The sequence below is a fragment of the Capra hircus genome, chromosome 13 (assembly GCF_001704415.2).
Source record: "Capra hircus breed San Clemente chromosome 13, ASM170441v1, whole genome shotgun sequence".
Classification (NCBI taxonomy): domain Eukaryota; kingdom Metazoa; phylum Chordata; class Mammalia; order Artiodactyla; family Bovidae; genus Capra; species Capra hircus.
The window spans coordinates 73,221,048-73,244,948 of NC_030820.1; the positions used below are offsets into that span (position 1 = coordinate 73,221,048).

A 23,901-nucleotide genomic window follows, 5' to 3' on the forward strand; every position below is an offset into this window, starting at 1 on the left:
CTAAATCTCAAAGCTCTCTGTGCAGTTCAGGCTGAGTGACAGGGCTGCAGGCTTCCCAATAGCTCCATTTTGCTTCCATCCCTGCAGGGGGCCGTTGTAAGTGACAGTTCTTAAGTGCTTTTCCTAGCACTGCTGAAAAACTGGTGGGAGTTCTGTGCGTCTTTTGTCTAAAAGTCTGTGTCCAAGTTGAGATCATCCACTAAGCTGGGCCAGGGCCCAGCCTCATGTTAAATTTTGTGGCTTTTCTGTTTCGCCAATGACTTCACTGTGCACAGAAGACATGGTCTTCTCAACCTCCTGACTTCAGCGGCTGAGCCTTCTCCTGGGCTGTATCACATGATATCTGCAGCTCAGCTCTGCAGGGTTTCTCAGTTCCTGGGATCCCCCCACTCCCCATCCAGAGTGAATGGTGGGAAGCTAGCCTGGCCTGTTTGCTGTCAACATGTCAACAACTCTGGGCATACAGTGCGTATGGGGGAAGAGAGCTTGGCTGGGGAGAGAGATCTACAGCACTCTGGAGAGGTGGAATTGTTTGTGAGCCTACGGGGAGCCTTCAGTTCAGCTGCTATGAGCCCCAGCCCTGCCTGGGAAAATCTAGGGTCAGTTGAAACCCCAGGACCACTTCCTGTTTGGACAATGATCTCTTCTTCTGCCAAACCACAGGGCCTTGGCTGGCCCTCAGAGCCAGCATCTCCGGCCGACTGTTTTTTTGAGGCCACAGAGGGCCTTTGGAGATGGGGGTGATGACTTGGTGCCAACTCCGAGGCAAACAGCCCAGCTTTCAGCCTCTAAACCACAGTGTGGCATCTTCTGTCTGTGGCACAGGCTTGTCATAGACCCTGAAGCAGAGAGAAGAAGACAGCCTCCTCCTATAGAATCCTGTGCTGTGGAGGGGCCACATCTCAGTGGAAGATTCCCTGGGCGGTGCACACTGCAGCTGTCCCCAGGAGTGCACAAGACTTGATAACTGTGAACAGCACAGCAATATGGCGACAACGTGGAATGATGTTATGATGTTGTCAAGTTTGTTTGTTCATCTGGACATTACTGAGCCCCCACTCTGTGCTAGCTTCCTTGCTTAGGCAACAGAAATACTAATGTGGCCAAGGGTTCTTCCAGGAAGGGACAGTGTCACAGATAACAGAAATATAAAATGGGCTGTAGCACCAGAGAGGGAGAAGGTAAAGTCTTCTCTGGGGGTGCCTGGATCTTGAGTGATGGGGACAGGCAATTTCAAAAGAAAACAAAGCATAGAAGTACAAAGTAATCATCATCATAATTGGAACTACCTTAACATTTTCTTTGAAGTTGGTAGTGTGGACTCGAGTTCTGACTCATTGTGATCGTAGGCAGTTATCTCGGTTTATGTACCTCAGTTTACTCATCTTCAAGATGGAGATAATAGTACCTTCTTCATAGAGTGGGCTTCCCTGGTGGCTCAGCGGTAGAGAATCTGCCTACAATGCAGGAACTGCAGGAGGTGCAGGTTCAATCCCTGGGTCAGGAAGATCCTCTGGAGGAGGGCATGGCAACCCACTCCAGTGTTTTTGCCTGGAGAATCCCATGGACAGAGGAGCCTGGCCATAGGCTGTCTATAGGGTTGCAAAGAGTCAGACATGACTGAAGCGACTTAGCATGCACACACAGGTATGTACCTCATAGAGTATTTTTGAGTAAAGGTTTGCAGAAGTTACTAAGCACTTACTCCATTCCAGATTCTACATGCACCTAATTTCTGATTCTTACAATAACCCTGAAAGTAGGTTCATCCATTCACAGAGCAGGAAGAGTGGCACTCAGATGGCTCATGCTCATATGGACTAAAGGCTGGGGTGGGGATTTGAACCCACATGTGTCTCACATCTAAGCTCAAAGCCTTCTGTTCCATGTCTAGTGGGGCAGGAGCACTGGATGTAGGTAGAATGAGGGTATACTGAGATAAAGACATCTTTTTGACTTGTCCTCTCTGGTTGCCAGGTCTCTAGACCTGGCAGACACCAAATTTGGCTCTTCAGAGCCAAAATGGTGGTGAGTTTTACCAAGAGACTACAAAGCCCATCATGAATGTGCACCTGATTAGGCAGGTGGAAAAACCAAAGCAAAAATTGTTTGGAGCTCCTCCAACTCAAGCCAGCACAGAAGGGGAGAGGTAGAAAAAGATTTTAACAGATCCTTTGCAAAAGAAAATATACAAATGACCAACAAATACATGAAAAGATGTTCAACATCACTAGGTACTAAGGAAATGCAAATTAAAACCACAGTGAGATACCACTACATACACACCTGCGGGGTAAAAACTAAAAAGACCTCCAAGTTAAATGTTCACTGGGATGTGCAGCAATAGGAATTCTCATACGTTGCTGATACAAGTATGAAATAATACCTTCTGGAGAAAGATCTAGCAGTTTCTTATAAAATTAAACATGTTCTCTTTCACCATTTGTAAATATTTATCCAAAAGAAATGTTAAGCATATTCCTACGAAATAACTTATATAGCAGCCTAGCTCATAAGAACTAAAAACTTGAAAGAGCTCAGGTGTACATGGACAGAACAGATAAACTATGGTATATTCAGACAATGTATGAATGCTATACAGCAATGAAAGAAACAAACTGCTGATACATGCAAGAACATGAATGAGTCAGCAAAACATTATTCCCATGAAAGAAGTCTTTTACAAAAAACTGTACATAGTATATGATGATTTCATTTATGTGGAGCTCTAGAACAGATTAATCCATTTTGTGGAGAAAAATCGCAACAGTGGTTGCACCTGGAAGGCAGGGGGCACAGGGGTCGACTAGCAAGGGGCATTAGCCAACTTTCAGGGGTTTTAGGAACATATCTTGATAGGAGTTACACCAGTGTATCCATTTGTTGGATTCATTGGATGTGCACTTCGGAGTTGAATATTCGTGTTTGTAAATTTTACCCCCAAAGAAAAATGTTAACAGGTATTGAACTCTCACTCCAGTACTCTTGCCTGGAAAATCCCCTGGACGGAGGAGCCTGGAAGACTGCAGTTCACGGGGTTGCTGAGGGTCGGACACGACTGAGCGACTTCAGTTCACTTCACTTTAATGATGTGCATGCTAAACTATTTAAAGAGAAGTGTCCTTATGTCTGAAATCTCTGAAATGCATCAAAACATAAGATGAATTGTGGGAGTTAGACTGATAATGTGATAAGACAAGTATAGTAAAATGATAATGGTGGAATCTAGGTGATGGGGAAACAGGTGTTCATTGTGACAGGTATTCATCCTTTCATCTTTGTTGTATGTTTGAAAATTTTCATAATAAACGGGAAGGTTATTTGAGGGTTTTGCGGGGAAGTTTTGCACCATACGAGCGGGCTAGACTTAGGACTGAGCAGAGACAAGAAGCTATTGGAGGCAGGGGCCCGGCTGTGGGACCTCGCAGAAGAAATAACCGTTTTCAGTCTGCTTCTTCCACTATCACGGAGGCACAATGGCAGTGGTGGCTAAGCACTTTATCGTAGGGAAAGGGGTCCACAATCCAGATCCCAATCGGTTGTGCCCTGTCAGCTCCCCTTTAAACACACACCGTCCTGAAGGGTCTATCTAGGCTGTTCTTCTGATAGCCGCACCCCAACTTCCGGGACAGCACCGGAAGTCACTTCTCTTCCGCTCTTCCTATTGGAGGCCGGCCTTTCTCAGGGGTGGGGCCACTCGGAGGTGGAAGCAGCCGCAGGCATGGCGGCGGCCGTAAGGATTTTCCTGCTGTTGCTGCTGCTTCTGGGACCGGGCGGCTGGGGCCAGGCGGAGCCCCCACGCGACAGCTTGAGGGAGGAGCTAGTCATCACCCCGCTGCCTTCAGGGGACGTAGCCGCCACATTCCAGTTCCGCACGCGCTGGGATTCGGAGCTGCAGCGGGAAGGAGGTGAGGAGAGGAGACTGACGGGAGAACCCTGTGGCACCTGCTGGGAGTGGGGTGGAGGCCAGCCTTGGGGGCAGGCGCTGACCCCACGGTGAGGTTCTGGTCCCGGGGCGTGGGTCCTTGGCGGAAGGTGGGGCAGTTTTTGAGGAATCACATTGTACCAGTGAAGAAACGGGCCCCGGGAGGGCTGACTTCTAGTGCGGTGGTCTCTCCGCAGCTTCATGCTACCACTCTAAACCTTTAGTTAGCACCTTCCGTGGACAGCACTGATAAGGATGCTGTTGACGATTACTGTTTATCCTGGGTGCTGGCATGGTGCTGAGTTGAGTGAACAGTTACAGGAAGGAAAGTGGAGATATATAGAGATAAAGGCACCGGTTCAAGATCACATTGCTTAGTCAGTGACTGACTGGTCAGGAATTTAGATTCCTCTGACCCCAGAGCTGGGGTGTATCTATTGTTTCTTTGGGCTGGCTGAGAGCCCTCCCTCCAGGATCATCACTCACCTGCTGTCTCTTCTCCAGTGTCTCACTATAGGCTCTTCCCCAAAGCCTTGGGGCAGTTGATCTCCAAGTATTCTCTCCGGGAACTGCACCTGTCCTTAACCCAAGGCTTCTGGAGGACTCGATACTGGGGGACGCCCTTCTTGCAGGCCCCATCGGGGGCAGAGCTGTGGGCTTGGTTCCAAGAGACCGTCACCGAGTGAGTGCCCACCTTGAGGCCTGTGGCAGGCCATGGCAGGAACGTGGCATGGCAAGTGATGTCATCCTGCCACTGCCCCTTGGGGGAAGCAGTTCCATGGGGGTAAAGCTGCACTGGAAGTAAGAAGTATTATGGCCTAGTGGCATTCTTGACTTTGCTTAATGTGTTTCCTTCCCCTGATACATCCAGACCTGTGGTCTCATGTATCTACGGAGATAGATAACAGTTATCTGAAGCCTACTTGGATGTAAGGCACTAGAAAGCTGTGGCAAACGGGACAACCTTTTAAAGACATTCATTCACATAATAATAAAATGCCACAAGGGCCAAATAAAATATATGTGGGCTAGAATTGGCCTGCAAGACATCATATCTCTGTATTCCAGAAATCACTAGTTTTTAGGGGAGGGACGGGTTAGGTCCTGTTAGTGTGCTCCGTCACTCCGTTGTATCAGACTCTTTGTGACCCCATGGACTGTAGCCTGCCAGGCTCCTCTGCCCGGAATTTTCCAGGCAAGAATACTGGAATGGGTTGTTGTTTCCTGCTCCAGAAGATCTTCCTGACTCAGGGATGGAACCTGCATCTGTTGCATCTCCTGCATTGGCAGGTGGATTCTTTACCACTGCCCCACCTGGGAAGCCCAAATTCTCTTAATCCTACTATGGGAAATCAGCACGTATGTATAATTAAAAAAAAATTTAGGGGGACTTCCCTGGTGGTCCAGTGGGTAAGACTTCATCTTCCAATGCAAGGGGTACGGGCTCCATCTCTAGTTGAGGAGCTAAGAACCCACATGCCTCATGGTCAAAAAAACCAAAACATAGAACAGAAGCAATACTGTAACAAATTCAATAAAGACTTTAAAAGTGGTCCATATTAAAAAAAAAAAAAAAAAAAACCTTAAAAAAAATTTAGGGCCTTACCTGGGAGTGGTGGGGGCTGTGGCAGGCTGGAGAGCTTGGGAGGACAGCTGCCACTCAGCCCCGATGGATTGTTGTAATGTGGGAACAGAGACCTACTGTTGTCAAATACTCTCATTTTCCCCAGAAATTTGGATTTTAATGTGAAAATTAGTAAGCTTAAGTATCAGCAAATGACTTAAAAATTTAAGAAATGCCTATGGGTTAATGTTGTGCACAGCAAATGGAACATGGCTATGGTTTGGGTAGCGTTTTCAGGCTTCGAGTTTGCAGTCTTTATTTGAGGCATAAGGATTGGAGCAGTTGGAAAGCTCTGAACCCAGGACTGTTGGAAAACCCCAGGCTAGCTCTACAGTGGTATCAAATGAAGAGCAAGCCCCTGCACTGGCCAGGGCTTCCTCTCTTGCCTGAACTCTGGCTTCCTTGCCTTTTATCCCAGCTGCTCTGCTGTCACTGTCTCCTCTCATAATTGCCTGTAGTGTGGCGGTGATGTTCAGAAATCTACTTTTATTCTATTATTTTATAAAGAGCAAATCTGTTTGGCTGCTTTTCTAAAGGAAAAAAACACCTAATTTAGTTTGATGTTTGTCTGCGGTCCTAGGATGCTTATTTTCCCTTGTTCCATGAGCCTTTGTAGATGTAAGACTTCCCATACTGAGGGTAGAACCAGGACTCAGCAGGGTATTCACAGGGAAGTAGGTTGTTTCGCCCAGCGGAGCACAACTCAGGGTGGATCAGTGAGCTCATCTCGGCCCCCCACAAAGTGTGGGGCACTTTGTGTAGCATGGGGTGTACGTGGGTGATCCAGCCTTGCTCCCTGTCCTCAGGTTGCTCTCAGCCTAGTCGAGGAGAAAAGATGCTTAGGACAAGGTACTCTTGACACCCAACCATTTCCCAGAAGGCCCCTGGTGAGAGGCAGGGACGGTCAGAATGGCAGCAGTGCGACAGGAAGCTGTGGTTGGGGAGGGCAGGAACGCTGCCTGGAGGAGGGAACACCCTGGAAGGGGAGCGTAAGGAGTGAGGTGGTACTGCGAGGTGCGAAGAGGAGCCACCTAAGCAGAGGCTGGCGGGGGTGCAGGGATGTTCAGAGGAGGGGGAGGAAGAAGGGGCTGATAGGGGAGACCCGGGCCGCAGGCCCAGCGGGGCAGTTGTGGCTCTAGCAGCTGGCCGGCCTCATGGCTTGGCAGCCAGCTGCAGGCTCTGAGCGAGGGGGCAGACGCAGCCCCGGGACAGTGAGCGGGTTTGTGTCTCCATCCAGCGTGGATGAGTCCTGGAAGGAGCTCAGTAACGTCCTCTCCGGGATCTTCTGCGCCTCTCTCAACTTCATCGACTCTACCAACACAGTCACGCCCACTGCCTCCTTCAAACCCCTGGGGCTGGCCAATGGTGAGACTGCCCCATGGCCCCGTCCTTCTTCCTGTGCCCTCTCACCCCGGCCTTTGCCTCCTTTCCCCTCTGCTTCCTCCACCGTCTGCGGGGCCAGGTCATCAATCCCCAGGGTGGGCAGGCCCTCCCCCTACCCCCGCCCCCAGGAAGATGTCTCTGCGTTGCTTTCTCCCGAAGGGACGAGGCTGTTCCACACTCCTCCCCCAGCCTAGACTGTGAGAGCGGTGGTGCTGGAGAGTGTGTGCAGGTCCTGAGGAGCAGGGCCCCAAGGCCCTCCCCAGCCAGGCTCCTGTCTCCCTCAGGCACGGACCACTCCTTCCTGCGCTATGCGGTGCTGCCGCGAGAGGTCGTCTGCACCGAGAACCTCACCCCATGGAAGAAGCTCTTGCCCTGCAGCTCCAAGGTGAGGCCGGAGGGGCCTGAATGCGGGTGGGAGCCCCAGAGAGTGGATGGCATGGGCTGATGCCCCCTCCCTGCCCGACAGATAACCTCGGCCCCACGCCCGGTCATGTCGCCGTGCAGGGCACTGACCCTTTCTCTCACACTGCCTCCTCCAGGCAGGCCTCTCGGTGCTGCTGAAGGCTGACCGCCTGTTCCACACGAGCTACCACTCCCAGGCAGTGCATATCCGCCCTGTTTGCAGAGTAAGTCTTGGGGGATGGGAGACGGGGGCCATCTCGGGGCTGGGAGAGAAGGTGCAGGTAAAGCACGTCACCCAGTGTCTGTCGAGGGCTGAGCCAGTGGTCAGTGGGAGATGTGATGGTGACGATCCAGGGCTTTGGTCACGCACCAAGGAAACCGAGCGGAAATCTTTGTCGTGGAGCCTGGTGGTTATGAGCCATAGCCATGTGGGTACATCTGCTAGCTCAGCCACTTTCTACCTGACTTGACCTTGAGTGGGTCACTTTATCTTTCTGCTTTTCTCGTCCGTTAAATGAGAATAATAGTAGTATCAGTTCATCCAGTTGTTGGCAGCGGTTCATCCCACTGATGGGCAGGATGTTGCTGGCACAGGGTCAAGTGCTCAGTACGGAGTGGTAGCAAATTGATGGTGGGGAGATACGAAATAGAGGAGGGATTGCATCCAGGTTGCGGTCCCTGGGGCTGTGAGGTTGGCAGGGAGGTAGGTCGTCACTGCTGCTGTCTGACCCTTGTAGAATGCACGCTGTACCAGCGTCTCCTGGGAGCTGAGGCAGACCCTTTCTGTTGTATTTGATGCCTTCGTCACTGGACAGGGGAAGAAGGGTAAGCTCCCTTGCTCTGGCATCTCCACCCACCCATTGCCAGCCCCGCCCCATCTGTGTGGAGCAGGCCTAGTCCTGCCCCAGCTCATCCCCACCCTCTGCTCCCCAGACTGGTCCCTCTTCCGGATGTTCTCCCGAACTCTCACTGAGCCCTGCCCCTTGGCTTCGGAGAGCCGAGTCTATGTGGACATCACCAGCTATGGCCAGGTACTGAGGTCTCCAGCCACACATGTCAGCCCGTTCCCTCCAAGGCCAGCCTGCCCCTCTGCTCGCTTCTCAGCCCTGTCCTTGTGTTCCCAGGACAACGAGACATTGGAGGTGTACCCGCCCCCCCTTACCACATACCAAGACGTCATCCTGGGCACCCGGAAGACCTATGCCGTCTATGACCTCCTGGATGCAGCTGTGGTCAGCAACTCGCGCAGCCTCAACATCCAGCTGAAGTGGAAGAGGCCCCCAGAGAATGGTGGGTGGAGGGTGGGCCACCACGGCCACCATGGGCTACAGTGATTTCATCTTGTGGGGAAGACTCACAGCCCCATCTCTTCACCAGGAGACAACAGGCTTGTGTTTAGATCCAGATAACTGGAGTCAGACATCCTGGTTTTAACACCACCTCTTCTAAGCTCTATGACCTTGAAGGTTCCTAACTTCATAGTCTCATGCTGAAAACAGGGACAGTAATACCTAACAGGTTAGATGAGATAATTAACGGAAAACATGGAAGTCATTCATGCATTTGTTCATTTAATTAACAAAAAATTTTTTTGAAGACACAAATACCCTGATTTTGAGAAACATTAACATATAGTAGTTGAAGCAGGCCTCAAACAATTAGTTACAATCATGTTCAGTGTTATCAAGGAAAAGCGTGAAATATTGTGAGAGCACTTGGTTTGGGTTGGAGCCAGCAGAAAGCTCAGGGCTTGTTAGTACTCAGTAAACAACAGTAATTCTGTTGTCATTGCTGTGAGTTGGGGAAGACAGGGATGGTTCCAGAATGCAGGTTTCCCAGTTCTGGCAAAGCATCTCCCCGTCCCCTTCTGGCTTTGAGACTCTGAACCTAGCCCAGGGAGTGGATTTGGGGAGTGATCCCCCCCTTTTTGTTTTTCTTTAAAGGAGTGGTTAACTGTTGGCTTTTCTCTGAGCAGAGGCCCCCCCGGTGCCCTTCCTGTACGCCCAGCGGTATGTGAGCGGCTACGGGCTGCAGAGCGGGGAGCTGAGCACGCTGCTGTACAACACCCACCCGTACCGGGCCTTCCCTGTGCTGCTGCTGGACAGCGTGCCCTGGTACCTGCGGCTGTATGTGCACACGCTCACCATCACGTCCAAGGGCAAGGAGAACAAACCAAGTGAGCGCCAGTCCCTAGCCAGCCCCTCCCCCATCCCTCCCCCTCCACGTCCCCCAGCACCTCAGTTCTCAGGATAATTCCAGAAGTACCTCACAGTCTGCACAGGCGTCAGGAGTAGTTTGAGTGACCTCACCAGTGCCAGATCTGCAAGTGTTTATAAAGTCAAAGTAGTTAAACCACACAGGCCTGGTGACTCTTTGTAGGACGTGATCAAGGCAGGAGTTTCCTAATCTTTCTCAATTGCTTCCTTCTCTTTCCTGGAGCTCTGTTTTGTTTTGGATGATTCCTAGGCTCTTTCAGGTGGAGAAAGGAAACAAGAGTATTGGATACAAAGACGGTGCTGGAGTAGGTGGTTTTTGCTTCCTTGGGTGGGGTAAAGAGGTGCAGTTTTAAAAGTTTGTTTGTTTTTTTCTATTATTTTTGTGAGGAGGAGTTAATATTTACTGAGTGCTTTCTATGAGATGCCAGGCATAGCACAAAAGCACTTGTTTTCCTTTGGAGTGGAGGGAGACTAAGGAGCACAGGAGACTCCTTAGGAAGACGTTACAGCACAACTCCAACAGTTAGACTTGCAATCTTTCCTAAACCGCTTTGTGGTTTCCCATATTTTCTAGCACTATCTGTACCCCCTTGAAAATCTCTACTTGAAACCTCCCACCTGTATATTTCGTGGTTTTTTTGTTTTGTTTTTTATTTATTTTTATTTTTGGCTGCGCTGAGTCATCGTTGCTAAGCACGGGCTTTCTTTAGTTGTGGCGAGCGGGGGCTCATCTTGCGGTGCCCGGGCTTCGTGCTGTGGTGGCCTCCCCGGCGCAGAGCACAAGCTCTAGGCGCGAGGGCTCGATGGTTGCAGCGTGTGGGCTTCAGCATGTGTGGGTCACGGGCTCTCGAGCGCTCAGGCTAGGTAGTTCTGGCGCACTGGCTTAGTTGTTCTGTAGCATGTGGGATCTTCCCAGGCCAGAGATTGAACCTGTGTCCCCTGTATTGCCAGGTGGATTCTTAACCACTGGACCACCAGGGAAGTTCCTGTTTTGTTTTATTTTATCTTAGCTCTGGCAGATTTGAAATACATACCCAAATGGAGCAGAGTAATGAGCTCCCGTGTACGCATTACCCAGCCTCAGCAGTCTCCAGCTTCATATCCCGTTTTTTGTTTGTTGTTGATTTTTTTCCTAGTTTCATTGAGATATAATTGACATATAGCACAAGATAAGTTCAAGGTGTTCAGCATGCTCATTCGACTTATATCTATCATGAAGTAAGTTTAATGAACATCCATCATCTCATACAGATACAAAATAAAGAAGTAGTAAAAAATTTTTTCCCTTGTGATGAGAACTCTAAGGATTTACCCTCTTAACAGCTTTCATGTGTAATGTACAACATTAACATATTTATCATGTTCTACATTACATTTCCAATTCTTGTCTTAGAACTGGAAGATTGTACCCTTTGACTGCCTTCATCCAATTCCCCTTCCCCCTACCCCTTACCTCTAGTAACAACAAATGTGATCTCTTTTTCTATGAGTTTGTTTATTTTTGAAGTATAATTGACCTGTAACACTATGCTAGTTCCTGGTAATAGCAAAGTGATTCAGTGTTTCTGTGCTTTTCAAAATGATCATTATGATAAGTCTCGTTACCATCTGTCACCATACAAATATAAGCCATAGTTATTGACTGTATTCCCCACACTGTGCATTTCGTACCTGTGACTCATTTATTTTGCAACTGAAAGTTTGTTCCTCTTGCCCTCCCTCATCTATTTCTCTCCTCCTTCCACCCTTCTCTCCTTGGGCAGTCACCTGTTTATTCTTTGTGTCTATGACTACTTCTGTTTGGTTATGTTTATTCTTTTTTTTTTTTTCAGATTCCCAGTATAAGTGATATCATACAGTATTTGTCTTTGACTTATCTCACTTAGCCTAATATTTTCTAGCTCATCCACGTTGTTGCAGATGTCAAAGTTTCCTTCTTTTCTGTAGCTGAGTGATACTTCACGTCTTCTTTACCATTCATCCATCGATGGGCACTTAGGTCATTTTCTTAGCTATTGTAAACAATGCTTCAGTGAACATTGGGGTGCCTATATCTTTTCAAATTAATGTTTTTGTTTTCTTTGAATAAATCCCCAGGAGTGGAATTGCTGGATTGTATGGCAGTTCTGTTTTTAAATTTTGAGGAATCTCCCTACAGGTGTTGATAGTGGCTACACCAGTTTACATTCCCAACACACTGCACAGGGATTCCCTTTTCTCCGCATACTCACCAGCACTTGTTGTTTGTTGTCTTTTTGATGATCCCGAGAGGTGTGAGGTGATACCTTATTGTGGTTTTGATTTGCCTTTTTGTGATGATTAGTGATGTTGAACTATTTTTTCATCTGCCTGTTGGCCAATCTGTATGTCTTCTCTAGAAAAATGTCTATTCAGGTCCTCTGCCCATTTTTTTAAACAATTCTTTCTTTTTTGACATTGAGTTGTGTAAATACTTTGTATATTTTGCATATTAACCCCTTATCGATATCATTTGCAAATACTTTCTCCCTTTCAATAGTCTGTCTTTTCAGTTTTCTGGTAGTTTCTTTCACTGTGCAAAAGCTTTTTAGTTTGATGTAACCCCATTTGTTTATTTTTACTGTTGTTTTTCTTGCTTGAGGAGACATATCCAACAAAACATTGCTAGGTCAAAAGGCATACTGCCTATATTTTTTTCTGGAAGTTTCATTATTTCAGGTTTTACATTTAAGTCTTTAATCCATTTTGAGTTTATTTTTGTATTTGGTATAAGAAAGTAATCTAATTTGATTCTTTTGCATATAGCTGTCTTGTTTTCCCAACACCATTTATTGAAAGGGCTCTCTTTTCCTCATTGTGTATTCTTGTCTCTTTTGACATAGATTAATTACCCATATAAGTGTGGGTTCATTTCTAGGCTCTCTGTTCTATTCCACAGCTTCCCATCATTTTTGTGTCATCTTTCCGTTTATTTATTTAATTTGGTTTGGTTACTTTTTTTGCTGGAGTATCTTAAAACAAATCCTACATATCATATCAGTTTATCTTTAAACATCTCTAACAGGTAAGGGGCTTAAAAATATGTATAACCTATTGTTATCACTCCTATTTCCCCCAGTGGTCTTGAAAATAACTTTATAATTGATTTGAATTGGGTAAAAATAAGGTGCTCACATTATATTTGCTTGATATGCTCTTAAGTTTCTCTCTCTCTCTTTTTATATTAATAGACTCACTCTTTAAAGAGCAGTTTCAAGTTGACAGAAAAGTTGAGCAGAAAGTACGGGGTTCCCATATGCACTTCCCTTAACCCCCATTTCCCCTGTTATTCCCGCCTTGATTGCTGTGGTCCTTTTACATCTCTTTTAATCTGTAAAACAGTTCCCAGTGGTTTTTAAAAAATTGATTTGTTGGCAAAACTGGGTCATTTGTTGTTTAGGATGTTCTACATTCTCGTTGGCCCATGTTTAACATGTTCCTCGATCCTCTGTGTATTCTTGAGTATCAGTGGTTAGTTTTAGAAACTTGATTAGATTTAGGTCTCATATTTTTGGCAAGAAAGCTTCCCAGGTGGTTCTCTGGACTCCCTGTTGCATCATGGGAGGCACTGGACGTCTGGTGGCCCAGTTTCCGTGATGTGAAGATGGATTAGGTTGAGCATATCCTGGAACAGCTGCCCTGGAAATACCTTTTCCCTTCCCTGCCCTCCTCCTCCCCGCTGGGGGCCTGCCTGACTTCGTGATCTAGATTCCTCCTCCTCGGTTCCTCAGTCCCAGCCCCAAGGCCTGGACGGGTAGGGACAAGCGGTGCAGGTGGGCTGAGCCCTGGAAAGAGCTCTGGGCGCCCTGTCGGTCCCCAGGTTACATCCACTACCAGCCTGCCCAGGACCGGATGCAGCCCCACCTCCTGGAGATGCTGATTCAGCTGCCGGCCAACTCCATCACCAAGGTCTCCATCCAGTTTGAGCGGGCACTGCTTAAGTGGACTGAGTACACCCCGGACCCCAACCATGGCTTCTATGTCAGGTGGGCTCCCCTCACCTGCCGCCCCCACCCTCCTGGCCCACCCTCTCCACCACTCTCCCTGGTGGAGAAGTGTGAGGAACACAGCTCACGGAGTACCTGTCTGCTTCTCTGCAGCCCGTCTGTCCTCAGCGCCCTCGTGCCCAGTGTGGTGGCAGCCAAACCCGGGGATTGGGAAGAGAGCCCCCTCTTCAACAGCCTGTAAGTGTGAGCCCTGCCACTGGCATCTGGGTGGCACCTGCACAGAGGATCAGGCTCCTGCGGGCTGGCCTGGGGCTAGAGGTTGTGCTTGCAAAGTAATGAGTAGATTGGCCCTGTTCTAATTCAAACCCCAGTGGTCTATACTGTTAGTATAGTCTTTATGAAATGATCCTAAAGAGCTGCTAGGAGATCAGAAGGTGAGAAGTGCAGGATGTTTACTCACCAGTTCTCTTACAAATACGGAACTGAGCACTTATCAGATGCTGGGTACTTCAGAGAGCACCACATGGACAGCACTGGACAAAATGGACTTGCCCCTCCCTGCTCATGGGCACAGTCTAGAGAGGAACTGCTGGGGAGTAATCTGGTAGGTAATCCAGGAAGGCTGCTTGGAGGAGATGACCTGTAGGCCAAGACCAGATGGCTCAGGAAGATGCAGCCCAGTGAAGGCAGGGTCCCTTTCCTCTCCCTCAACGTAGCTCTCCTTTGATCAGATAATCTGTATTGAGCTTTAAAAGGCTATGAGGCTAAGAAAGCTTTGAAAATGCTTCCCACTGACGTTGGCCCATGTGGCCAGAGAGAGGGGGTGGGGCTGGGTGGGGTGAGATGTGGGGAAGCAGCCACCCGCCTCACTGCCCGCTCCCGACCCCCAGCTTCCCAGTCTCTGACAGCTCCAGCTACTTTGTGCGGCTCTACACGGAGCCGCTGCTGGTGAGCCTGCCCACGCCGGACTTCAGTATGCCCTACAACGTCGTCTGCCTCACGTGCACCGTGGTGGCCGTGTGCTACGGCTCCTTCTACAACCTCCTCACCCGCACCTTCCAGATCGAGGAGCCCAGGAAGGGCGGCCTGGTCAAGCGGCTCGCCAACCTCATCCGGCGTGCCCGAGGTGTCCCCCCGCTCTGAGGCAAGTCCTGCTCACAGTTGGGCTGCAGTTTCTCTTGAGGGGGCGTGGTGGCTGACACCTCCCCCCGACACCCCCGCAAGGCTCTTCCTGCTACTTGCCCTCCCCTGAGGCGGCTTTTGAACCAAACTGTCTCCTGGATTGGGCCACGGCCTAGAGCTGCAATGTTCAGGACAGTAGCCATGAGTCAGATGTGGCTTTTGAATTTAATTTAAATTGAAAATGCATTTCCTTATCCATACTGAGGGCATTTCAAGTGCTCAGTAACCAGAGGTGCTTAGTGGCTGCTGTACTGGGCATCATGGGCACAGATGTTCCCACCACTGCAGAAAGTTAGTTCTGTTGGACGGTGCCCGCCTGGATAATAGGATGTGCTCAAATATTCGTACCACTGTGTGGTAGGTGGAGATTACTGGTTGTGGAATAAAAAGTGTCTAATTCCTTGATTCTTTGTCTCCTGTCCTTGAGGCCTGGGGAGAGCTGGGGCTAGGGAGTGTTTGGCAGGTACCGAACTGGATTTCCTGTCTGATCCCCTCCCCCGCCAAAAAACAACCAACCAACCAACCAAAGGCCCCTGCCTCCTCCCACCCCTGCCAGAAATTCCTTCTCATCTCCTGCTTCCCTCCTCCCCTGGCATCCTCCTCTGACTGGTTCCCAGAACTCCCTGGGTTTGACGGGGAGTGCTTATGTCAACATCTCCACGGCCATGAAAGTTAACCATCCTGTGCCTTTTAGGAGCCCTGAGAGCCAGCCCCCTGTCACCAGGGGTCGCGCTGGAGAGACGCTGGAGACACAGGAGAGCTTTGGGTGAGCATTTTCCAACCAGACGCTGCATTGCAGCCATTTGGGGCTCTTGCGAAATAACACAGGTTCCTGGGATCCAGACCCGTGAATTCAGTCAGTTTGGGCGGAGCCCAGCCTTTCAGTTTTTATCTGGCTCCTCAGGAGTTTGTGTTCTGGGTGGTCCTCAGACCACCCACAGGCTTTGAAGCCCTTGGATTGAAGCCTGCCCCTGCCCACGTCCTGGCTGTGTAACCCCAGATTCCTGTGAAACGAGTCCTCTGGCAAGTGTCTGCCCTGCCCCCACCTTCGTTCTCTTCCTCTGACACGTTTGTCAAGAGTGTACGTTACTCGTTGTCTGCCCCTCCCTCTCCCAGTTCTCCCATCCATCTTTTGGTCGATTGCCTGTCAAACAGAATACTCTGCTCTGCTAACCACTATGTCCCCCTCAATTGCCAGGTTCACTCTGACTGACAAAACCAGGTGAGATGTTGCTTCCTCCAGGAAGTCTTCCCTGACAGACTGAACTGCTGTGGGTGCCCTCCCTGGACAGCTTTCATATTTCTTATTTTCCTGGTGGTTACTGCCCTTTAACTTCTAGTAGACTAGGAGCTGCTTGGAGGCACAGGGGCTTTTCTCCACTTAAATGCGTCTGCACTCAGGACAAGCTGTCAGTGCTCAGTCAACAAACGTGACTGAATGAATGGGTGTGGGCTACTGTGGCTTTGGGCCTGGGGTCTAGAGGTAGGGATGGGTAAGGCGAGGGGCTCTCTAGAAACCCCTCCAGTGTGACTGCACAGGGTCTTTAATACAGTGCATGCATCAAGTGTATAGCTAACAGAGACGGGGCTGTTCAGGTTCCCTCTGAAGGTTTTCCCAGAGCTTCTAGAATGTACAAGCAATGTGTGTGCATGTGTAGGACAAGAGGTGGCATGAGTGAGCTAGTCCAGACCATAGTTGCAAAAGCAACTGGGTCAAGATGCTTTTACTCAAGTTTACTTCAAGCAGTAAACACACCAGGTGTGACATAAGAATGTAGCTGAGTATGGGATTTCCCTGGTGGTCCAATGGCTAAGACTCCGGGCTCTCAATGCAGGGGGCTCAGATAACGATCCCTGGTCAGGCAACTAGACCCCGCATGCTGGAACCAGCGATCCTGCAGGCTGCAATGAAGAAAGAAGATCCCATGTGCTGCACCTAAGGCCTCGTGCAGCCAAATAAAAATAAATATTAAAAAAGGAATGCAGGTGGGTAGCTTATCTGAAGCTAAGTGGTCCTGGCAGCCTGCATGTATTGGGGTGTTTGCCAAGTCAGAATAGTAGAGTTTATACCTGCAGCCAAGTCAGCACCTAGAAATGCCGTCTACTGCCATGTCTTGTATAATTTATGCAAAGATGACACCCCATATCTTAGGTCTCCTCCTCCCTGAATTCCATACTCATTTACCCAGCTGCCTACTTGCCATCTCCACTTGGATGTTAAAGGCATCTCAAATTCAGTTATCTTCCAAACTTCTGATCATCTCCACCCTGACCCTAAGCATACTCACCCATTGTCAGCTCATCTCTGCAAATGACGGCTCTCATCTCCCCAGCTGCCCAGGCCTGAAACCTTGGACACATTTTTGATCCTTCTCCCTATTCTCCAGTATGCCCTGTCAAAAAAGCTGTCTGTTCTACCTTCAACCTAACTGAACAATCCAACTCTTCACCACCTTCACCATCAAGTTATCAAGAGGTCTCCCTGGCTACCCTGGTTATAAATTGCTTCTCCAGCTTCCAGCTCACCACTTGCCTGCCTTGTTTTCCTTGGTAGCCCTCACCACCATCTAATGTACTGTGTAGCTTCCGTATCCTGCTCATTAATAATTAAGATCCATATGGACCAGAATTTTGTAGCTGCGGTATCTGAAACAGTGCCTGGTTAAGGTGACCCTCACTGTCTTCCAGAGCTCAGTCTCTGAGTAGCTGTTCAGAACGTGAAAGGGAATAGAGACTTCCCCACTGTGTGGTTAAGACTCTGTGATTCCCCTGCAGGGGGTGCAGGTTCCATTCCTTGTCAGGAAACTAAGCTCCTATATGCCATGCGATGGCCCGCCCACCCCCCCCAAAAAAAGCTCTTTCTCTCAAATATATACTTATTCATGTATGATTAAGCATTTTTGGCCTTGGATAAAGCCCAAGGGTCCATTCAGCTTTGGGTCCCCACCTGGAGCTTCAGGCCAGGCTGGCTTCCCAGTGTGTCCTTGCTGAAGTGATGTAACACTGTCTAGGTTGGCTCCCAGGCAATAGGACATGTGAAAAGGGTGGGGTGGGAAGGGCACACCAAGGTCCCCATGACATCGCCAGGACAGGGTCTTGGTCTGGGAACCCCAGGTTCTGGCTTCTAGTATTGCTGCTTGACATTGGGCCAGCAGTTTCCCTTCCAGCAAGAGGAAGTGGTTAGATCAGATGCAGGACATGAGGAGAGAGTTATTGGGGGTGGTGGGCAGGTTGGTCAATATCCAAAATGTATCTAACAGTGGTATATTATTTGGTCTTTAAAAGGAAGGAGATTTTGGGACTTCCCTGGTGGTCCAGTGGCTAGGACCCCGAGCTTCCTTTGCAAAGGGGCACCGGTTTGATCCCCGGTCAGGGAACTAAGCAGTACCCCCCTCCAAAGAAAGGATGGAAATTTTGATACAGGCTACAACATGGATAAACCTTGAGGACACGGCACTAAGTGAAACAAACCAGTTATGAAAGGAAAAATACTCTGATTCTACTCGTATGAGGTTCCTGAGTAGTTAAAGTCTTAGAGACAGAAGTTAGAGTAGTGGTGCCCAGGGCAGGGAGAAAAAGGACTTAATTTTTAATGGTACAAAGTTTCAGTTTGGGAAGATAAAAAAGTTCTGGAGGTGAGTGGTGATCATGGTGTATATATACATACAACAATGTATGTGTATGTAATACCACTAAATAGTACATTTAGAAATGGTTAAAATGGTAAATTTCATGTTGTATATATTTTACCACAATTAAAAAAATGTGTAAAAATCTTTTTCCAGTATTCCTCTTGGTGGAGAGAGAGGGCAGTCAGCCTAGCTGGCCAAGATTCCCTGAATTTCTACCCCCTCCACACTCCTCCAGGCCATGGTTCCTGCTGGACAGGAAGAACATTCTGGCTCATCATGCAGCCCTAGGTAGGAAAGAGCAGCAGGCCAGGATCCAGGGACAGACATCCAAGGTCCCCAGATTTCCATTCAGTCTGGCTTCCTTGAGGACCCCCTGGTGAAAGGGGAACTTGTGTCCTTTGTCCTGTCTTCATTCTGGGAACACAGGACAGTGAGGGCCTGGAGGGCTGGGGGTGGGGTGATGCAGGTTTGATCACCCCTGTGACTGTGAACGATTTTTGAGGGCAAGCCCAGGGCCCTTGTAGGAAGGCTTCAGGCCACGTCAACTTTGAATACTTTATTGACCCAGTTCCGGAGGGATACAGGATGGGCTCAGAACAGGGCCTCCAAGCAGGAAGGGCAGCCGAGGCAGCTTTTGGTCAAAGCCTGGGAACGTGCAGGTGTCACCATCAGCTCTTGTCCTTGGTCTCTGTGATGGAGACGACAGTCAGCTCCCTTCTTGGCTGGCCCGTTGGCATCCTAGAGCCAGAGCCATCAAGCTGGACTCCTTACCCAACCCCTTCAATATCCACCAGCCCGGGGACCTCCTCATATCTAGCACCTCCCACCCAGATCACTGCTACAGCCGCGTTCCTCACCTCTGTCAACAGGATCACCCTGCAAGGTCACACTGCTGTCTTCACCTCTGCCAGCTCTACCATGTGCTTTATTTATTTATTTGACTGCACTGGGTCTTAGGTGTGCCACAGGAGGTCTTTTACTTGTGGCATGTGGGATCTAGTTCCCTGACCAGGGATCACACTCCAGGCCCCTGAATTGGGAGGGTGGAATCTTAGCCACTGGTCACCAGGGAAGACACCCCACCCCCTCACCATCATGTATTTTAAAAGAGCTTGCTACAGTAATCAACCCACCTTTCATCTTTATTATCAGTGCCACCAGCCACCACTGCCTTGCTGTCTAAAATGCCAGCACCCTCATTACCACCCCTCCCAGGCATCAGTGACAGGTATCTCATTCCCCTTATTCTCATCATCACTAACTCCCATATTAACATGTCACCACCAGCATCTTCACCAACACCCTGTCCCTTCACACCCAGCATCCTATCACCTCCGTTCCTCTTCCTGGGTCTATCAGAGGACTCACCAGGGGGTTGGCAGATCCTCAAACACATCTCTGTGGTGTCAAAATTGTTGTCATTGCCCTGACAACCACCATAGGTAAAGGGCTCGCAAGCATTGGATGTCGAGTTATGGAAGTATCGGAGCAAAGCAGCTTTGCAGGGGCCCCTTGCCTGGGGGAGCTGGCACAGGTCAGGGGGTGTTTGGAACAAGTCCTGGGAAGCCTCTTGTTTGAGATTGTCTGCAAAGGTAAGAAAGAAGAGAATGGTCACTGATGTGTCCTCGTAATGAACTGATTTTTTCCCCACCACCTACTCTACAGCAAGCGTCCTCCTAGGTGTTCGCTATTCTTGCCGTTACTTAAATAATCAAACGGGAAGAGTGTAACTGTCCCCACTTCACAAATGGAGAAACAGGCTTGGAGAGGTTTGCTAATTTTCTCAAAATCATAAAGACTGTAAGTTGAGAGAAGCTTGGGATTTATACCCAGATTCAGTTTCAAATCCCAAGTGCTGTATCTTACAACCTCTCATAACTTGACATCAAGTTGTTGGCTGGAGCTTTTTTGTAAAGGGAAAAAATTATAATTTGGAAAAAATGTAAACGTTCACCAACAGGGGATCAGTGGGCCAACACTACAGCATAGTGTTGATGATTCATATCAACATGAAGAGAGGTTCATAACTTTTGCTGAATATAAAATCAAATTACAAAATAGGTCTGGTGTGATTCTGTGGATATTATATATACATATAAGCTCATAGAATGATGACATGAAGGTTATTCTTCCATATATTTGGAGCAGTTATCTCTGGGTGGTGGAATCTCGGGTGATTTTTTTCCTGAAAATCCTTTTTAGTATCATTTGAGTGTCAGTGAACAAGTATCATATTTTTTATATCTAGGAAAAAGATATTTAGATATTTACATTGAATAATTTTTAATATCCATGGGTAATCAGCAAATAAAGAAACTGGCCTCTTTTACTGAATCACTTGTTATTTTACCTCCTTTCACATCTGGCTCTGGGTATCACACAGAATGATTTATCAGACATGCACACACACACACACACACTCACACTCACACACCCTCCCTCAACCATTTGCCTCAGACATTCAGGACCTCAGTGTCTCTTTTTATGGGATGTAGCACACAGAACTTTGAGAATGACACTTTCCCTAATAAGGACAGCATCCCTCAAACAAATAAGCACATGAGTCAACTCAGCTCCATGGAACCCTTATGTAAATCCTCAATGTGTGTGACCTTGAGTGTTGTATTTACTGGGAGAAGCTTAACCCAGAATAGGGAAGAGGCCATTCTAGGAAGAAATTTGAGACCTTCTATTTGGGCAGCAAATTCTCAATCTTGGTTAGAGTGTTAGAACCTCTTGGGGAACTTGGAAAAAAAAAAAAAGTCCCGATGCCCAGGCTTCGTCCCAGATCCATTAAATCAGAATTTCTGAGTGTGAGACCCAGAGAGACCTCAGGGGAATTCTGTGTGCAGCCAAGTTTGAGAATCTGGCCTCCTGTTCAAAGCACTGTCAACGTTTCTTTTCTTGGTTAAGAATTCTAGGGAGTAGGAATCTGGAGAGCAGGATTGTTGGGGCTGTGTGAAATAGGGGACCAGTTTTTTAAACTTCACACGTTTACATATAGTTTGTCTTTTTAAAACAAATATATGTATTGCTTTTTAAGAAAAATTAAAATTTGGCGGTGATGTCACCAAGAGACACCTGGGAGGTCTGGCCCCAGATTTTCCTGAGACTGGATGCGACCACAGGGAACCTCTTCCTGTGTCTAGGTCCTTGTCTCCTCCTGAGGGGGAAATGACCAGATGGCGTGTTGGATCCATCATCCCCGCTCCCCATAGGCGACGATCTTGGGGCCCCTGTTCCCAGCCCCTCAGCTCACCTGAGGTCTTTCCTGAGCTCGCCAAGCCCACCAGGCAGAGGGTGAGGCAAAGGGCAAGTAGGCGGCTGAGCTTCATGGTGTGAGTAGCTGTGTGTTCTGGGCTGAGGCCGGGAGGCTGGAACTTATAGCTGCAGCTGAAGGAGAAGGGGTCCTATTCCCCAGAGCTGAGGGAAGTATCTTGATTCTCATTACTTGGAATAGGAAGCACCTTGGGCCAGGAGTGTGGGCTGCAAGAACTGGAAGCCATGCCAATTGGCCTTGGATGGGTTCTTCAAGGCCTTCGGGCAAGTCCCCTAAGATGATGCTTTTGTAGCATTGGGACTATAGTCTCAGCCCCAACTACTGCAGACTTGAGTCCCTGTGACCTTGGACTGAGAAGGAACCTTTGGTGACCTCCGTTTCCCTATCTGTAAAACAGGTGGGCTGGACCATGTGTTCCCTGAAAGCCCAGCACAGCTCTTCTCCATTCTATTATTATTGGTTCCCATCCAGAGCCTCCCAGCTAGTGTCTCAGCATTCCAGGAGAGAGAACACAGCTCTTTGTTCATTGGCTCTTTTATTGAATTTTGGGATAATGAGTTTATTGTTTCATATAAATCATCATATTTCTTTTTAAAGATCAAGCTATAGTTAATAGCATAAACAAAAGGCAAAATCACTTTCCCCAAATTCTACCCTAGTGTTATGAAGTTGAAATATAATGCAAACCACAAAGAGATTTTTAAAATTTTCTAGTAATTGCATTTTTTTTTTCGGCTGTGGGGCGCATAGAATCTTAGTTCCTCATCCAGTGATGGAAACTGGGTCCCTCCTAGCAGTGAAAACACCAAGTCTTAACCATTGGACTGCCAGGAAGGTCCCAGATTTTTTTTTTTTAGTAGCAGTATTTTTTAAAGAGGAAAAAGAAAGAAGTAAAACTAGTTTTATTAATAGTTTATTTAACTCAGTGGATCAAAAATAGTATAATTTCAACATATAATCAACACATCATAAAGAGTAATATGATGGTTTACTTTTCTTCGTACTGTCTCTGGGATCTCGCTTAAGGCAGAGTCGTACTTCCTGTGTTCAGTAGCCAGACGTGGCTGATGGCTATCATAGTGGACACTGAGATTCCACCATGTGAACTAAATATCTTTACAAGGTATCCTCATAAACATTTTGTTGGATAGATAATTCTACAAAAACAAGGGGTACACGTTTTATTTCCCCGGGGTTTTTGCATATTGCCTTTAACTTCAAGGACAATTTCATGGGATAAAAAACTCTGGATCAGACTTTCTGTCTCCAGAACAACTGTGGACCTGGTTCCATGGAATTCTGCCATGGAGTGTCCCCATTAAGTGTCCTGAATGTTTTTCTGCCTTAGAGATGACTTTACTTCCTACCTGAAAGCCTAAAGACCTCTTTGTTTATCCTTTAGATGAAACATGAAATGCTTTTTAATCTACATATTTTTAAAGGGAAATTTTCTTGAATTGGATTGGTCTGAAAGTTTGTTCGGCTTTCTCCATAACATAACATGGAAAACCCCGAATGAACTCTCTGGCCAATCCAATATTATGATGAAATAAATTTTCTTTTCCATTTGTTGAGTTTTCTGTATGAGACATCAGTGGTGTTAGATTATCTTTACTCGTGCTTCAGTAGTTGTTAAAAGCCTCATCACTGGAGATAGAGGAATTTAAATTCCAGCTTATTGGAGAAGGAAATGGCAACCCACTCCAGTACCTTTGCCTGGAAAATCCAATGGATGGAGAAGCCTTGTATGCTACAGTCCATGGGGTTGCAAAGAGTTGGACACGACTGAGCGACTTCACTTTCCTTTTGCTATTCCCTATCTATGTGACCTCAGAAAAGTTATTTGCCTTCTGTGGATGTACTTTCTATTTGGGGATAATAATAGATACTGTTGCTGAAAACCTGGCTTCTGTTCACCTGTACCAAACAGAAAATGCAGAGCTTTGCAGGAGTAGAAAGGAGTGGTTTTATTACCTTGCCACAGTAGGTTAATGCTTGCAAGACTGTGCCCCGCTTCCTGGAAATTGGGAAAGGGTCATACAGTTTCAGGCTAGAAAATGGGGCTGTAGATAAGGACGGAGCTGAGGTAGTCTTGCATTCTTCTTCCCTCCTGGAGACGTGGAGATAAGGCTGGCATCAGGTGGCTCTGAAACAGGTTCTGGTTGTGCTCAAGGTTATCACTCTGAGACCTTCTTTCTGGATGGAGAATGCTCACAAAGGGGAGGAGCGTTAGGAGGTGTTGTCCTGGAGAAGTAAACATCAGGTGCCTAGTATAACCTTAGCTAGAAGGCA

The 23,901-nt window shown here is 47.9% G+C and overlaps 2 protein-coding genes across 2 annotated transcripts; one reads left to right on the forward strand and one right to left on the reverse strand.

The window, feature by feature from the left end:
* Positions 3,641-15,102, forward strand: PIGT (phosphatidylinositol glycan anchor biosynthesis class T). The gene is made up of 12 exons (XM_005688593.3): positions 3,641-3,908; positions 4,430-4,607; positions 6,787-6,914; positions 7,217-7,317; positions 7,472-7,558; positions 8,072-8,159; positions 8,268-8,365; positions 8,459-8,624; positions 9,310-9,510; positions 13,389-13,554; positions 13,669-13,752; positions 14,406-15,102. The coding sequence occupies exons 1-12, from the start codon at positions 3,722-3,724 to the stop codon at positions 14,656-14,658; spliced, it is 1,737 nt and encodes a 578-aa protein (XP_005688650.2). The 5' UTR covers positions 3,641-3,721; the 3' UTR covers positions 14,659-15,102.
* Positions 18,874-21,922, reverse strand: LOC102174856 (colostrum trypsin inhibitor). The gene is made up of 3 exons (XM_005688592.3): positions 21,589-21,922; positions 19,698-19,913; positions 18,874-19,017 (listed from the first exon to the last, which is right to left on the reverse strand). The coding sequence occupies exons 1-3, from the start codon at positions 21,662-21,664 to the stop codon at positions 18,998-19,000; spliced, it is 312 nt and encodes a 103-aa protein (XP_005688649.1). The 5' UTR covers positions 21,665-21,922; the 3' UTR covers positions 18,874-18,997.

Coding starts and splice junctions, on each gene's coding strand:
- LOC102174856 (XM_005688592.3), bottom strand. CDS start 21,664: ATGAAGCTCAGCCGCCTACTTGCCCTTTGCCTCACCCTCTGCCTGGTG. Junction 19,914..21,588: donor GAGCTCAGGAAAGACCTCAG/GTGAGCTGAGGG, acceptor TTACCTTTGCAG/ACAATCTCAAACAAGAGGCT. Junction 19,018..19,697: donor GAGGATCTGCCAACCCCCTG/GTGAGTCCTCTG, acceptor TCTCCATCACAG/AGACCAAGGACAAGAGCTGA.
- PIGT (XM_005688593.3), top strand. CDS start 3,722: ATGGCGGCGGCCGTAAGGATTTTCCTGCTGTTGCTGCTGCTTCTGGGA. Junction 4,608..6,786: donor TTCCAAGAGACCGTCACCGA/GTGAGTGCCCAC, acceptor GTCTCCATCCAG/CGTGGATGAGTCCTGGAAGG. Junction 7,559..8,071: donor ATATCCGCCCTGTTTGCAGA/GTAAGTCTTGGG, acceptor TGACCCTTGTAG/AATGCACGCTGTACCAGCGT.